Source organism: Pimephales promelas, chromosome 12 (genome assembly GCF_988280905.1).
Source record: "Pimephales promelas chromosome 12, fPimPro1.hap1.1, whole genome shotgun sequence".
Classification (NCBI taxonomy): domain Eukaryota; kingdom Metazoa; phylum Chordata; class Actinopteri; order Cypriniformes; family Leuciscidae; genus Pimephales; species Pimephales promelas.
The window spans coordinates 13,995,113-14,010,448 of NC_142780.1; the positions used below are offsets into that span (position 1 = coordinate 13,995,113).

A 15,336-nucleotide genomic window follows, 5' to 3' on the forward strand; every position below is an offset into this window, starting at 1 on the left:
AAAAACATTGAATGAGAAATGAGTCTTAGCGTTAGTATCACAGAGCCATCAAAGCCATCTAAACATCACAAGAGTTTGAATGAGATTTTTGCAATCAGGAGCGGAAAATTGTGGACATGAACATTTAAATTAAGACGAGGACTCTGGGTGGTTAAACCCTCAGAATAACGTTTCCACACATGGCCTAATTCTTCTGATGAAAGGGGGGTGCTTCACTTTCTCATCAGACTTGGCAGTCATTAAAACATTCACAAAGAAAATGTCAGAGGATCAGAAAAAAATATTATAAGATTGTGTGTACTGTGTATAGAGGATAGATTCAAAAATCATGAAGGCAACGAGATACAAAAAAAAAGTTATCAGTAGGGTCTACAAATATTTCAATTAGACCCAAAACCCATTTACATCTGTGTTTTAGAACGTTTAAAAGCCAATTAGAATTATATATTCACTTGTTCTTTAGAAAATCAGAGTATTAAAGGAATGTTTTGACTAGGGATGCACCGACTTTTTTACCGATTTTAATGAACAACTATTGGGCAATTTCGATGTTTGTCAATTGCTCCCTTATTTGAGCTTTTGTCATTAAAATAGATTACACTACAGGGCTTTTGAATGCTTGAATCTGATTGGTTGATGAACACACACATGGGCACACACAGAAACATGTTGTCAGCGCTGCTCTGACGATTTTATCAGTAAAAATGTTTAGCAACATAAAAGTTACATGACATTTCTCACAAGCAATGTAATAATGGCCCAAGTTTATCTTGAAAAAGATAAACTTAGAGATTCGGTAATAGAGATGCCGCTGCCAAAGACTATTGAGAGACGCACAAATTCAGGTAATAGAGTGCCGAAGTGATGACGTCACTTTGTAGGACGACTCGGAAGCTAGCGTCGCATGGGTTCCCTCAGTCGAAAAGCAATGCAGTTTCCCCATAGACTTTTGGAAAATCGCAAAAAATAAGATCTGTGTTCAACAAAGAGTTGTGACCCTTACACGTTTTGTCTATCAAGATAATCTTTACAAGTTAATCCAAAATGTAGACATTTTGAAGCCTATATAAAGATTTTAAAAAACACAATCAGACACAATAAAGTTTAAAAAACCATAAGCAGGTTATAAATGTGTGTTTTATGTCAAAGATCAAAACGTGAAAATATTTAGAGGCTCTGTTCACCACAGACCTTATTTCAGGCGATTTAGCAAAAACCCATTCAAAAATCCCATAGGCTTTAGAGCGAGGGAACCGTAGTGCTAAAATGCTAACTCACTTCCGCGTTTCGGCCTACAGAGTGACGTCGTAACTTCGGCACTCTATTCACACTCTTAATCTCTCTCTCCCTCTCTAATAACTGCATTAGTCTGCTATCAGTGGCTAAAGCCTCCATTAATAGTTCTATAATGACGTTTTGGAATTAGCGATGGAGGCTTGAGATTAGATGCATAAGAAATTACAGTAGTCCTAGACACAAGTTTTAAGGACAAAAACCTGACAAATGCATTGAAATACATCTGAACAATGTCTTGAGGTGTGGTAGCCGTAGTATAAGCGGAATAATTGACCGAAGGTGGTAATACGGCCACAACGCAAAGCAAAAATAAAAGGATTATTTTCTAATAATTCAACGGATCGTCATCAATTATTCTTCTTTATTCAGTGTTTTGAAAGCATTTAAGTAATACTAGCTATTTTATTGCTGCATCATAACATAATTTCTATTGGACAAGGATTCGATGAATTTAACATTCAACAGGCCGAAATAAATAAAACAATACAACAGAGCAAAGGTGCATATGAAATAAGCAGTCCTTTTCAGGTAAAGGTTGGTCCGTAAAGGTCCGTTCACATTTTAACCCGTACCTGAAATTCGGTGCCGGTACCTTTTTTCGGTAATTTATGTTTACCTCAATAACTGTAAATAAACTACGTAATTTGTAGAGGTGTTATTAACATTATGCCAGAGCTGCCTTAGTCGCTGTCTGCCATTATCTGTGATGCTTGAATATTAATAAAAAAACAACAATTTTAGTTATAAAAAAATATATATTTCTATCAAATGTTTAGTTTTCCACAAATTCGGTTTTGTGAATTTTCTAGTTATCAAACTAATTTAATTTAAATTTTATATGCAATTAAACTTTTTTTGTCAAACAACACAAGCTTTATACTGTTAAAATTACAATTTAAGAAAAAAAGTGTGATTATTCCTTAAGAAAATAAAGTTTTTGATATGATTGTTATTACATTTAGTTACCTAAATTCAACTGTACAACAGTAACGGGTTGTGGTGAAGACCTTTGAGTTTCCGTGTGTTAATTATACAGTATAATTATTATATAACCATAGTTTTTCTTAAATGAAACTGTAAAATGCTGATGAACTTCAGGGACTCTCAGAGCGGCTCTGGAAATGCATTCATGTTGGTGGCGAGCAGGACGAGGCCGAGGGACGTGAGAGAGCGGCGCGACGCCGGTGGCGTGATTGATAATGAATGACACCTGTGAGACGCACCGGTCTCGCATCTCTCACGGAGGAGTGGAAGTGAGGGGCTGCTGTCTTTTACTTTCGTTTTGTATTTGTTTTATCTAATGCTATTAAATAGTGTTGAACATTCGCCGGTTCCCGCCTCCATCTTTCCATAACATCTGAACCCCGTTACAATGTTCTTATATTGTGCACTGCAGAGGCTGAAAAACACTGCAAGCTTCACACATGCTTCAGTGTGTGTGTGGTAAATGAAACCCTGCGTCTGCGCTACTCATTCACACAGAGGCAGGCATAACATGCAGGATTCTTATTTAAATTGTTATTAATTTAAGATTCTTATTTAAATTGTTATTCTTATTTAAATAGACTCTCGCACCCAGATGCGTTCTCAGGTACCGAAATTTGGCACTGATTGATTTAATGTGAATCGGTACTTGGTAGTACCGATATAATTCGGTACCCTGTTCGGTACCCAAATCTATTTTCAGGTGGGTCTAACAGTAGTTTTCAGGTGCAGAAATAAAGTATTCAATTGCTAAAAATAGTTCTTATTGTATAAATAAAATATACACTCACCTAAAGGATTATTAGGAACACCTGTTCAATTTCTCATTAATGCAATTATCTAATCAACCAAACACATGGCAGTTGCTTCAATCCATTTAGGGGTGTGGTCCTGCTCTAGACAATCTCCTGAAGTCCAAACTGAATGTCAGAATGGGAAAGAAAGGCGATTTAAGCAATTTTGAGCGTGGCATGGTTGTTGGTGCCAGACAGGTCAGTCTGAGTATTTCACAATCTGCTCAGTTACTGGGATTTTCACCCACAACCATTTCTAGGCTTTACAAAGAATGGTGTGAAAAGGGAAAAACATCCAGTATGCGGCAGTCCTTTGGGCGAAAATGCCTTGTTGATGCTAGAGGTCAGAGGAGAATGGGCCGACTGATTCAAGCTGATAGAAGAGCAACTTTGACTGAAATAACCACTCGTTACAACCGAGGTATCCAGCAAAGCATTTGTGAAGCCACAACACGCACAACCTTGAGGCGGATGGGCTACAACAGCAGAAGACCCCACTGGGTACAACTCATCTCCACTACAAATAGGAAAAAAGAAGAGCTCACCAAAATTGGACAGTTGAAGACTGGAAAAATGTTGCCTGGTCTGATGAGTCTCTATTTCTGTTGAGACATTCAGATGGTAGAGTCAGAATTTGGCGTAACCAGAATGAGAACATGGATCCATCATGCCTTGTTACCACTGTGCAGGCTGCTGGTGGGGGTGTAATGGTGTGGGGGATGTTTTCTTGGCACACTTTAGGCCACTTGGTGCCAATTGGGCATCGTTTAAATGCCACGGAAATGCCTCTGATGGCTACTTCCAGCAGGATAATGCACCATGACACAAAACTCAAATGATTTCAAATTGGTTTCTTGAACATGTCAATGTGTTCACTGGACTAAAATGGCCTCCACAGTCACCAGATCTCAACCCAATAGAGCATCTTTGGGATGTGGTGGAATGGGAGCTTCATGCCCTGGATGTGCATCTCACAAATCTCCATCAACTGCAAGATGCTCTCCTATCAATATGGGCCAACATTTCTAAAGAATGCTTTCAGCACCTTGTTGAATCAATGCCACGTAGAATTAAGGCACTTCTGAAGGCAAAAGGGGGTCAAACACAGTATTAGTATGGTGTTCCTAATAATCCTTTAGGTGAGTGTACATTAATCCTTATTAAAATTACAAAAGTTATTTAGTCAAGACAAGAGTAGCCTAATGAGTGGTTTTGTTGTTTTTTGTTGTTGTTGTTTTTTCTGATTAAAATTAAAAGACAGGGAAGAGGTTTAAAATACGAAGATCTTAACTTATTTTCTGTTAATGAACAATATCTATGAATTGTTCTGAAAATGCCTTTTATTTTTAAAATGCACTAATATGCTTTTTTAAATTTTGCTAGTTTTGTTTTGGAGGTCTCCTACATTCATATGCATCCAAGGTCAAGGTTCTTTTTCATAATATATACATTGCACATCAGATCTTTTCTCTCAGTGTCTGAAAAAACTTGATATATGATTCAGTAAAACATGATCTTTTCAGCTACAAAACAGCGTTTGAGGGCGGGTCAAAAAAGATGGCCAGCCAATGAAGACCACAGAATGGCATTATGCATGTATGTTACAAACCTACGCAGATACGTTATGGAGAGACTAGACAAAGGCCCCGTCCACACTACTGCGTTTTCGTTTAAAAACGGAGACCTTTTGCTACGTTTGCACCTCCCGTCCACACTAAAACGGGAAAAACGAAGACCTAAAACGGAGAAGTTTAGAAACGCTGCAGCTGCGTTTTGCGTTTTGAATCTCCGGAGTGCGTTTTAGTGTGGACGAGACAAAACCATACAAAACGGAGAACTTTAGAAACGCTGACGCAGAGGCTGACGCTTGGCTCTATAATTGGGTGTTATCAGTCATGACGCATCCTTCCCTGATTCGTCATTCACTGTTTACACCGGCACGCGCATGCCCAGTGTTGGTGAATGGTCACGTAATCTGCGTTTCCAGTCGTTTTAATGTGGACGGAGATCGTTTCTAATACGCAGATAAAACGCTGGTGTGGACGGAGATCGTATTCGTTTTAATTCTCCGTTTTTAAACGAAAACGCAGTAGTGTGGACGGGGCCAAAGTGAGACCCTAGTGAGACTAGAATTACTGAAGACTCATTTCAGCAGTTCAGAACCGATTCTTTCTTTTAGGAGACAACTTTATTTGTCATGCACTTTGATCTTTAAAACTTTGCAGAAACAGCTATTCTTGAATGAAAGGTATATTCGAAAAAGCAAAACAGGGGAACTTTAGGAGTGTAAAGGTTTTTGACTGAAAATATAAAGACGTTGAGAAGCACTAGTGTGTGCACAGGTGAATATATGAATGAGATGTTGACTCAGAATAGGAAAGTTAGGCTTATATGATGTACAAGAGAGATATCAGGTGCAAGTACACCGGAGCAAGTGGGAGATCATCAAAGAAGAGAAGCAGACAGAACAGAATAGAAAGTAAATGTGGAGGAGTTCAAAACAGAGATGATACAGTGAGAGGAGCAGAAAAGGAGTGTCATATGAGGGAAGTGTGAGAACATGTGGATGAATAGCATGTTTTAGATAGTGCTACTGAGAGAGGGATGCTGACAGGACAAGAACAGAGGCATGACACAGGGTATATACTGTATATTCTCAAAATATGGAATTTTTGTTTGTAAATGTACAACAAACAAGTCCTATTTATGTATAAGCAATGTCCGAGAATTCATCATCAGTGATGAAACAAATGCTGTCAAACCATTCAAAATTTCTAAAAATAATTTAAGAAGATTTAAAAAAAGAACAAAATTTGTCATGTTGTGAAACACAATGCTGAGCAAACCTATATTGCATTATATATTAAAAGTGTGTAAAAAAAACTTTCATATTATTTCTAATACACAAACAACTGAAACTGTCCAAAATTGGTTATTTGATAATAATTTCAATTACACTGAATGAAATAATCCACCTCCCACGTAATGTTTTGCCTGAACTCATATTGCATGAAAGGGTTTAATGGTTAACACACCACACTGCTGTGTTAACTTCCAGTTTAAACAAAATAAGGTCACTGAACAAACTGATCTCAGCAAATGAATGTCGTAAGAGTGACATAGCCAGTAGTTCAACTTCAGATAACCCAATACACCAGTTTCCAATTAAAGCAATACTCTTTCAGTTGAATAAGACCCTAAAGAGACCTATTGGGTTGCAAGTTCCAAGTAAGACACCCTTGAGGGAATTTCATTTCAGTAACTAAAGTATAGTCTTATCTCTGTGCAACCTGGTCAATAGGTATCACTTTCCTTTCCTTTATTCCTCTTTTATTTCCCTGACTTTTTGTTTCATCCCTCAGTTCTCTGGAAAAACAAGTGAATCTCTAAATTCCTACCACAGAACTGGTAATATCTGTCATACATTTTACATCATTACAAAAAATGTGCTCGCTTTTATATATATTTAAACCCTTTTTACACTTGTACAAAAATGTGTTTAAATTTCAGGCTCTCCACAAATTAAATGTACAATTGGTTATTGCTTTCTTTACAATTGTGAAATATTCTCACTCTCACTGTTATTTGACATGTCAAGGATTGACAACAGCTATGTTCCATCTAAAAATATTTAGTTACTTTTATTTATTTATTTTTATTTTTTTATTTTACTCAATCAGAAAGGCTATACAAAATTGTTCCAAAATGGGGGTTTTGCAGCAATGCCAAATAACTAGGCTATTTTGGTATTCCTTTTTGGTGACCAAACTCCATCGCACACCTGCAGGTGATAGGTGCGTCGGATTATAAGACCAGCTAGTCATTCAAGCAGATAAGAAACTCCCGCACACTATCATTACTTGCACTTTTCAATCAAGTTTATTCACACACAACGTTTCGGTCACACGACCTTCGTTAGGAGTATGCTGACTCCTGACGAAGTACTCCTGACGAAGGTCGTGTGACCGAAACGTTGTGTGTGAATAAACTTGATTGAAAAGTGCAAGTAATGAGTTCCTTATCTGGTATTCCTTTTTGGGAAATAGAAAATTTCCATTGACACTATAGAATCTTTATTTTTAAGAATGTATATAGAATTTTTGTATTATTATAACAGTTAATTTGTCAAACCCATGCTTTAACTCCCAAAGTTAAAGTCCCCCCAGTAGTCAAACATTTTATCCCTTAAAACACATCTTTGATCACCAAAATAATCAATTTAAAAGTTTTTTTCCTCTAATAAAAAATTATTCTTGCCTTAAAGGATAATACCGTTTCAGAACATTCAATTCTGTTTCAGAACATCAACGAACACCACCAACCACTCGGTGAGTTGCAGTTTAGAAAATGAACGTTAAGGTGGCTGGCTGTCTATTGGCATGTTTGTGCATGCCCATAGACAGCCAGTCTAAAGCTCTCACAGGCGATTCTAAAAAAGTCAAAAACTCGGGACATGACCCATTGTCAAAATTTCTAAGTCCACCACTCTATTTCATTCAAAACAAACTACAAAATAGACTCAAGGTGTTAAATACCGGGATTATCTTTTAAAGGGTTAGTTCACCCAAAAATGATAATTAAGTCATTAATTACTCACCCCCATGCTGTACCAACCCCGTAAGACCTTCGTTCATCTTCGGAACACAAATGAAGATATTTTTGATTAAATTTGAGAGCTGTATAACTACCACATAGGCTCCTAAGGGATAGAAACTTGACGGCCCAGAAAGTCAATGAAGAAAATGTTTAAATATTCCATGTGACTACAGTGGCTCAACTATAAGTTTATCAAGCGACGCGAATACTTTTGTGCGAAAAACAAAACAAAAATAACGACTTTATTCGACTATTCCTTTTCTTCCTTGTAGGCCTGAGACGAGAGTTCAAGAGATTTCCACGATGCATGCGCGAGAATTGCGATCTCCTTCAACTACTTCAGTTCAGTTCTGAGCATGAGTAATATGACATCAGATTGCCCAGAAAATCCAAACGGCTTAATTATTGAGAGAGTTTAGACTTTTTGAGGATAAAAAGGAAATGAAGTGAGTGAATAGATTTTTCATTGTGTGGTGGTTGTCCACACACTGCAAAGACACATTTATATACAAAAACCATATAAAAGTTAAAGCTCCAGTCCGTAGCTATTTTGGGGTGAAAATGATCCAAAATACATGTTTGAGAAAATACATAACCAGCCAGTGTTCAAAACAATCTGGTTGCCTTAGCTCGATTCAAAGCGGCAAGCTTCTAATGTTTTTGATTCCAGTGGTACTGGTTGATTTCCGTGGGAGATTTGAGCATGTCTTTGCGTCATTACGTGACATCTATACACATAAAGAAGAGTCTAAGCTAGTTTAAGCTATATTGCATGTGAGGATATTGGAGGTGGAGATTTATAGCCTTTTGAAAAGGCCCTTTTCTCACAACACTTATATAATTAAACTTATCAATTTGATGGCGGATCCAGAAAGGTTCAAACAACAATCACCAGTGACAACAGATTCACCCGCTGTAAAATTCAAAAGACTTCGTTCGGACTTTGGAGTGGCTACAAGAGACTGCAACCGGACCCATGCGAAAACAAGGATACATTTCGGAAGGACTTTACACGTAGTCACGCAATGCTTGCTTACGTTGTTAAGATTAACAGTATAATTTGCATGGTTTTGCGTGATATGATAACTTAAAAGCGATAGTTAGATTTAGTCAATGAGATTTACTGAAACGTCAGAAGCAGAAAAAAAGTGGACGTTTCTTACTAGTTCAGAGGACATTTTCCAATGAAAATTCTTATGTTGGTCATACTTCCACAAAGTAGATTCTCTGATTGTGAATGCCAGTATCCACACCGTTGCGGCGACTGACAGCCTCACAGTCTCCTCAAACATTGTGTTCATCCGCGCTGTGCCGTGTCGAAGGTATTGAAGTACAACTCACGTAAAGTTGATAATTCCACGAATGACTGCAATTGCAGATTTAGAACAGAGATGGCGACAAAGAGGAAAAACACCGGACTACAGCTTTAATTTTGCATCTGATGACCCCTTTAAAATAGCTTAAATGTAACTACTCCCAAAGCCCGTCTACGGAAAGTAGGCTATTAAAGGGTTAGTTCACCCAAAAATGAAAATTCTGTCAGTATTTACTCACCCTCATGTTGTTCCAACCCCGTAAGACCTTCGTTCATCTTCGGAACACAAATTAAGATATTTAAGACATTAAGATCACTCCTGCATACAGTCCGTAGGCTTCTTGATGGAATGACTTGCTGGCCTCGAAAAGTCATTAAAGGACATCGTTAAAATATTCCAAGTGACTACAGGGGCTCAATCTTAAGTTTATCAAACGACGAGAACACTTTTTGTGCGCAAAAACAACAAAAATAACAAATTTTTTTCAACTATTCGTTTATTTCTCCCTATGCGCGAGTCAGGTTACTAGTTTAATAGCGTAAGCTTCTGTTATTGTACGTTACACGCATCACACACATGACCAGCGTCGGCCAATAGTGAGCCTTCGTGTGACGTAGCTCTACGCTATCACACTACGTTAACCGACTACAGGCCCATGGAGAAGGAAGTAAATAGTTGAAATAACGTCGTTATTTTTGTTTGTTTTTGTGCGAAAAAAGTATTCTCGTCGTTTGATAAACTTTTGATAAACTTCAATGCCAGCAATAGTCATTCCCTCAAGAAGCCTATGGACTAGTATGCAGGAGCGATCTTAATATCTTAAATATCTTAATTTGTGTTCCGAAAATGAACGAAGGTCTTACGGGGTTGGAACAACATGAGGGTGAGTAAATGCTGCCAGAATTTTGATTTTTGGGTGAACTAACCCTTTAAGTCCTATTGTATCGAATTTTGGTTGTAGGTCCACCAGAGTTCCACTGGGGGCAATCAGTCGAGTGCAAAATGAATGGGAGTCTACGGGGCTGGATGGCTAAATTTGTCTCTTTCACCCAATTGCAGTTGAGAAATCTCAGATTTGCTTGTAGGTTTTGCAAGTTCAACATGGGATATAGGTCGAAAGTTGAATGAACAATGTCCTTTCGATTTCTTACAGGTTGAGTTGTTGTTGCCCATAACACGCTAGCATTCTGCTAATGGACGTTGATTATTCAGCGAAGGACTGATTACGACGAGAGACACCGCTTAAGGGCATCGTGGCATCCGAAGTGGCACCATTGTTAAGGCAGACTGAACTCTTCTAACACATATATTTACCTGTGACAACTGTGTTGTCGATGCCTTGAGAGAAAAGAAAGTGCAGAGCGCAAAAGCATAGACATAATTAATACATCGACGCCCTATTGGCCGCTTTGACAGTGCTGCGATAAAAAAAAAATCTGTTTTGTATCAGGTCGGTATTAAAAAGTCAATGTTTCATTTTACATAAAATGCGATATCCGTCGTGTTATTATGTAATGTTTTCTCCCTTTCTTTCCAAAACGTGACAAACGCCAGTCTCCTTTTTCTGCAAAATGCGATACATCCGCTCTCAACCAATCACAATGCACCATTCCACGCCATGTAAACAGTAACGGCAGCACTTTAACTACACCCGGCTTCCTTCTTATCTATTTTGTCATTTCGATCCATAAAAAAAGAAGAAAAATAATTTTCACAGCATTGGTGAACCTGCAGAGGGTAAGGCATCCTGCATGGGTAAACGTGACATCGAAATCAAATCATTTACGTGAGGAGATTAAGAAGATGAGGTAGGCGACTCGGGAGGAGGAAATGCCGGCTGTTGCTTGTTCTCACATGACAGCATCAAACTTCTGACACGCTGACCCATTGACCCCACGGGATCTTTTGAAAAACTTTCAATTGTTTTATTCAAAGTCAACGAAAACCGAGCAGGACCAAGCCCTTAGCTGAACGCCGTCAAAAATGTTCAGAGGCGACGTCCCAAGGTTGACAACAGCAATATGCAGAAGTAACGTTAAGATCATGCTTAATAAATCATAATTCACGATGATGTGCTCATCTTAGTTAATGTTTTAATTGGCTATATGCCCAGTTGCACTACTTCCTGAACTTAAGCCAGCTCCTTGTTTCCTGTCTGCCATTATTGGCCAAATTGATTAATTCAGGTGTGTCAGATTATTGTTGCCATGACTACTGAGGTCAGGTACACCTGAATTAATCAATTTGACCAATAATGGCAGACAGGAAACAAGGAGCTGGCTGAAGTTCAGGAAGTAGTGCAGCTGGGCATAAAGCCCATTAAGGTGTTGTTCATCCATGAAGTCATGAATGAAAAACGTTGAACAGTTAAAAAAAAAACGTTGTTAGTTCCTGATGATATTAATGTATGAATGAATGCATAGGCTAATTCATGCATTCATTTATACATGAATTCATGATAATTCATGACATGTACCCTTACCGTAAAGTGTTACCGAATATTGTTATATTAAAGCAATGGATTTATAGTATGCACAAGAAAACGAATTCAATGTGTATACAATTTTATTTTGATTAATTGCATTTTGAAAAAAGAAATTAATGGATTTATTGCATTTTGGGAAAATCTGTTTTTATAATAATCTTTTAAAATCAAAACCTGGATTTAATTTTTTATTGTTATTATAACCTACAAATGCTATATGAAAATTTGAAACAGAAAATAGTGGTTTTCATCTTCCCATTTTATTGCTAAAGAAAACAGTTTTACTCAAATTCATCAAAATGGATTTATAGCGTTCTGCAACGAAACTCTTCAAGTGAAGTCCCACCCACTGATCTGTAATAGAGAGCCTAAGTCCCGCCCCTCCGCTTCCGGCTCATGGGACCTTATTTCGGAAAAAATATGAATGATAGTCAATGGCGAGAGACAACTTATCTTTTTATTCCGTCTGAACTGTGCCCTCAATTACACATATGATGTTTGTCAATTTAAAGGATAATTCTGAAAGTCAAAAACGTTGCAGTTTGTCATACAACAGAAGAGTAACATTTAGTTTTATGTGAAAATCGCTCTGTGAACTACATCTCGAACTACAGCGAAACGAGATCCGCTGCTTGTGTGTGTGCAGTCTGGAATAAAACACTCAGGTATGACGGCGTAACGTTACGATTATAACGTAAGACTATAGAAACAATGACAGATAGCCTCAGTAAAGTTAGCTTCATTCATTGAGAGAAAATGTGCGCCTTTGGGGTTTGTAGTCTTTGTAATTACGTATTTTCACAGTCTTATACCTCAACGGTTTTACACCAAACTGCAACTTTCTTTACTTTAAAATGTATCTTTTAAATTGACAAACATCATATGTGTAATTCAGGGCACAATTCAAACCAGATCAAAATATTTGTTGTCTCTCGCCATTGACTACCATTCAATATTTTTCCGAAATAAGGTCCCATGGTGGTCGACCGGAAGGGGAGGGTGCGTGGGTCCCACACCCTTGAATAATAAGGAGCTAAGTTTGGACTCCTTCTACTGAAATATGACTTCCCGCTTATTATGACGCAAACTGACGATTTTACGTCATAATAAGCAAGTAAAACACTTAAATCCTTATTTCTCCCATCTCAGGGGAAAATAAAGGAATATGACCATTCAAAACTAATGCCTGGGTTTCTAAACAAAGCTTACTGCAAATGGGTGGAGTGTCCCTTTAAAAACTTGATTTTCACCACAGGGGATATTTAAAAGAAACATGACAACAAAAGTGAAAACGCACCCTGCACTATGAATGACCGAAAATCAGTCAAATTGACACTGCACGTTTAAGAATAGATAAGGCAGCACAACACTATTTTGAATACACACTGGATCAGAGGGAAAAGTGACAGAATTCAGAGAGTTGTGGTTTAGCTGGCTCGCTTGGCACAAGCGCTGTGGGTTAGTGTGGGACTGCTGCTGGCACACGAGACAGGCACTTCTGTCACATAAGGGGTGTGTATTTTTAGTGCCACTGGTCTCATATCTAACACTGCATGTACGTGTGTGCGAGTTTGTTCCACGTTTCACAAGTGTTTGACACTTATAAACACACACACGTGCAAACTGAGATCATTTCCTACTAATGCAGCAGGTATGTTATGGTTTAATGGAATGCACGCTTACCTCTCTGAGTGTTGTCGTGATTCGGGTCCGGCGACGCGGGCTCATCATTTTCCATTACTTTCCTGTCAAAACTCTGGGTGCCAACACCTTATAGTTTGGTTGAAATTAGTGTGTATTATTATTACTAAACTAATATAAACTAAAAATCCACTCAAAGGAAGAGAAGACAACTGCGGACACTTTAACGACCTGGACGCCGCAAACGTTTTAACAAGCACATCGCCATTTTCAATAATCCCCTAAAAGTTGGCTCGTCTGGTCAATAAACAAACAAGGTTTAAGTCAAAATGCTCCTCCGCTTCGCTCCGTTGTTGTTTGAAAATAAAAAACATGCGTAGACATTTCAAAAGGAAAGAAAAATAGTTGACCAGCCCCTGAGAGAGAGGGAGAGAAAGAGAGAGAAAGAAAAACGGACGGGCACTTGTTGGATAAATAATCGACCGAGTGGCCTCTGGCGCGCGCATTGACTTTGGCTGTCCAGGCTCGCGCAGCGCTCGAGCTGTCCCGAGCCAGTACGGTGTTATGTCATCAATCATTATGTAATAGGCGCTGGAAGCGCGAGAGTAATGCTTTTAACGGGAGACTGAAGGGTAGTTTATGAGCGGTTTTTGTCCGGTCCACTGTAATTGTGTTTTTTAATTGTATGCTAGAATAACATCACACCGCACACCAAGACAATTTTTTTAAACTTACAGTCTAGAAATTCCGTTCTATTTAATTTATAGCTATACCAAATAGGCAACATAAACTGGATTAAATAATATTGTTGAAATATTTTTTTATAATTTTTCAATATCCCTCTCAGACGTTTCAAATTTATTTATTTTTATAAAGAGCGCAGTTTCATTTGTTCTGGACACATGGTCAATAATCCTTCAGTGATGTGTTATGTAATGCGAATTCAGCACTGTCACTGGATAATATGAGGTGACTATGTTAATACACTAATTTATTCAACTGTTAAAACAAGAAATAAATAATAGTAACTTTCATAAACATCCTAATCCTTTTCCACAATCCCTAAACCTTATTTAATCATCTTAGGTCTTATGCCTGGGTACACATTCACGAAAGATGACCACCAATTGTGGTGATTTCTGTGGTCGCCGCTCCTAAATCAATGGTGTTGTAGCCTACAGTAAGAGAGGTTCAAAGACGGCCGTTGTCACAGTCTTAGGACCAAAGATCGCTTGCAATAATTTTCTGACAGTGTGATCATCTCAAAGTGTGTTTGCTGCTACGATTCTACATCTGCTGATCAACGCAGCATGGCGCTTAAACTTAAAATGACTTACCTCCGGCTCCATTTACAAAATTGGCATGCCATGTTGGCCTCTTTTTCCTTGCTCCTCTTTGTTTCAGCACAAAAAAATGCCACATTGCAATTCATCTTACTCTATTTGTTTACCCCTTGCACATACTGATGATGTTTTCTTCTTAATTTGCGTTGTAGCCTACGATTGGTTTCATTATTGTTATTAGATCCATGTCGTACAGTGTGATTTGTAATGATCTTATACGAATGCCAAAATAGCACAGTCTGTAGCAGACATTAGAAAAATGTAGAGCTCTCATTTATTAAGTCTAGACTTGGGAAACATTTTCTGGGTCCAGACTATTGCATTGGATCTCCTTGAAATAAAAAAAGCTTAATTGTCTATTATCAATAGTGCACTGATTTATGAAGCACAGCTCACACAGAAATCCCTTTAAAAACTTTCTGTTGGTAAACACAGCGAAATTGTGTCCAGCTTGAACCTGATGTGAAACTCACAATTGAAATTATTGGCTTTTGGGGGACATTCAAAAACATGTGTGCAAAAGAATGATACACTCTAAAAAATGCTGGGTTGTTTTAACCCAACTTTGGGTCAAATATGGACTAACCCAGCCGTTGGGTTAAATTTTTACATTACATTTTTAACCCAACATTTCGGGTTTGTCCATATTTGACCCAAAATTGGGTTAAAACAACCCAGCATTTTTTAGAGTGTACAGCCCTCATAATTTTTAATAAACAAATTGCTGCTGATATAAGTTGTACTTTCCTTTCAGTTAATTCCAAGATATCCATGTCATTCTTTCTTCAGTCGAAAAGAAATTAAGGTTTTTGATTAAGGGTTGAATTAAGGGTTTGAAAACATTCCAGGATTTTTCTCCAAATAATGCACATTACTGGTAA

The 15,336-nt window shown here is 37.9% G+C and overlaps 1 protein-coding gene across 2 annotated transcripts in view; it reads right to left on the minus strand.

The window, feature by feature from the left end:
* rorc (RAR-related orphan receptor C) overlaps nucleotides 1–13,620 on the minus strand; it is a 50,234-nt gene extending 36,614 nt beyond the window's left edge. For both annotated transcript variants that reach the window (XM_039694406.2, XM_039694405.2), the window contains exon 1: nucleotides 13,155–13,620. In XM_039694406.2, coding sequence (XP_039550340.1) covers nucleotides 13,155–13,209 — 55 coding nt within the window. In that variant the 5' untranslated portion in view covers nucleotides 13,210–13,620. The remainder of the gene's footprint in view (nucleotides 1–13,154) is intronic.
* Between the last annotated feature and the right edge of the window lie 1,716 nt (nucleotides 13,621–15,336).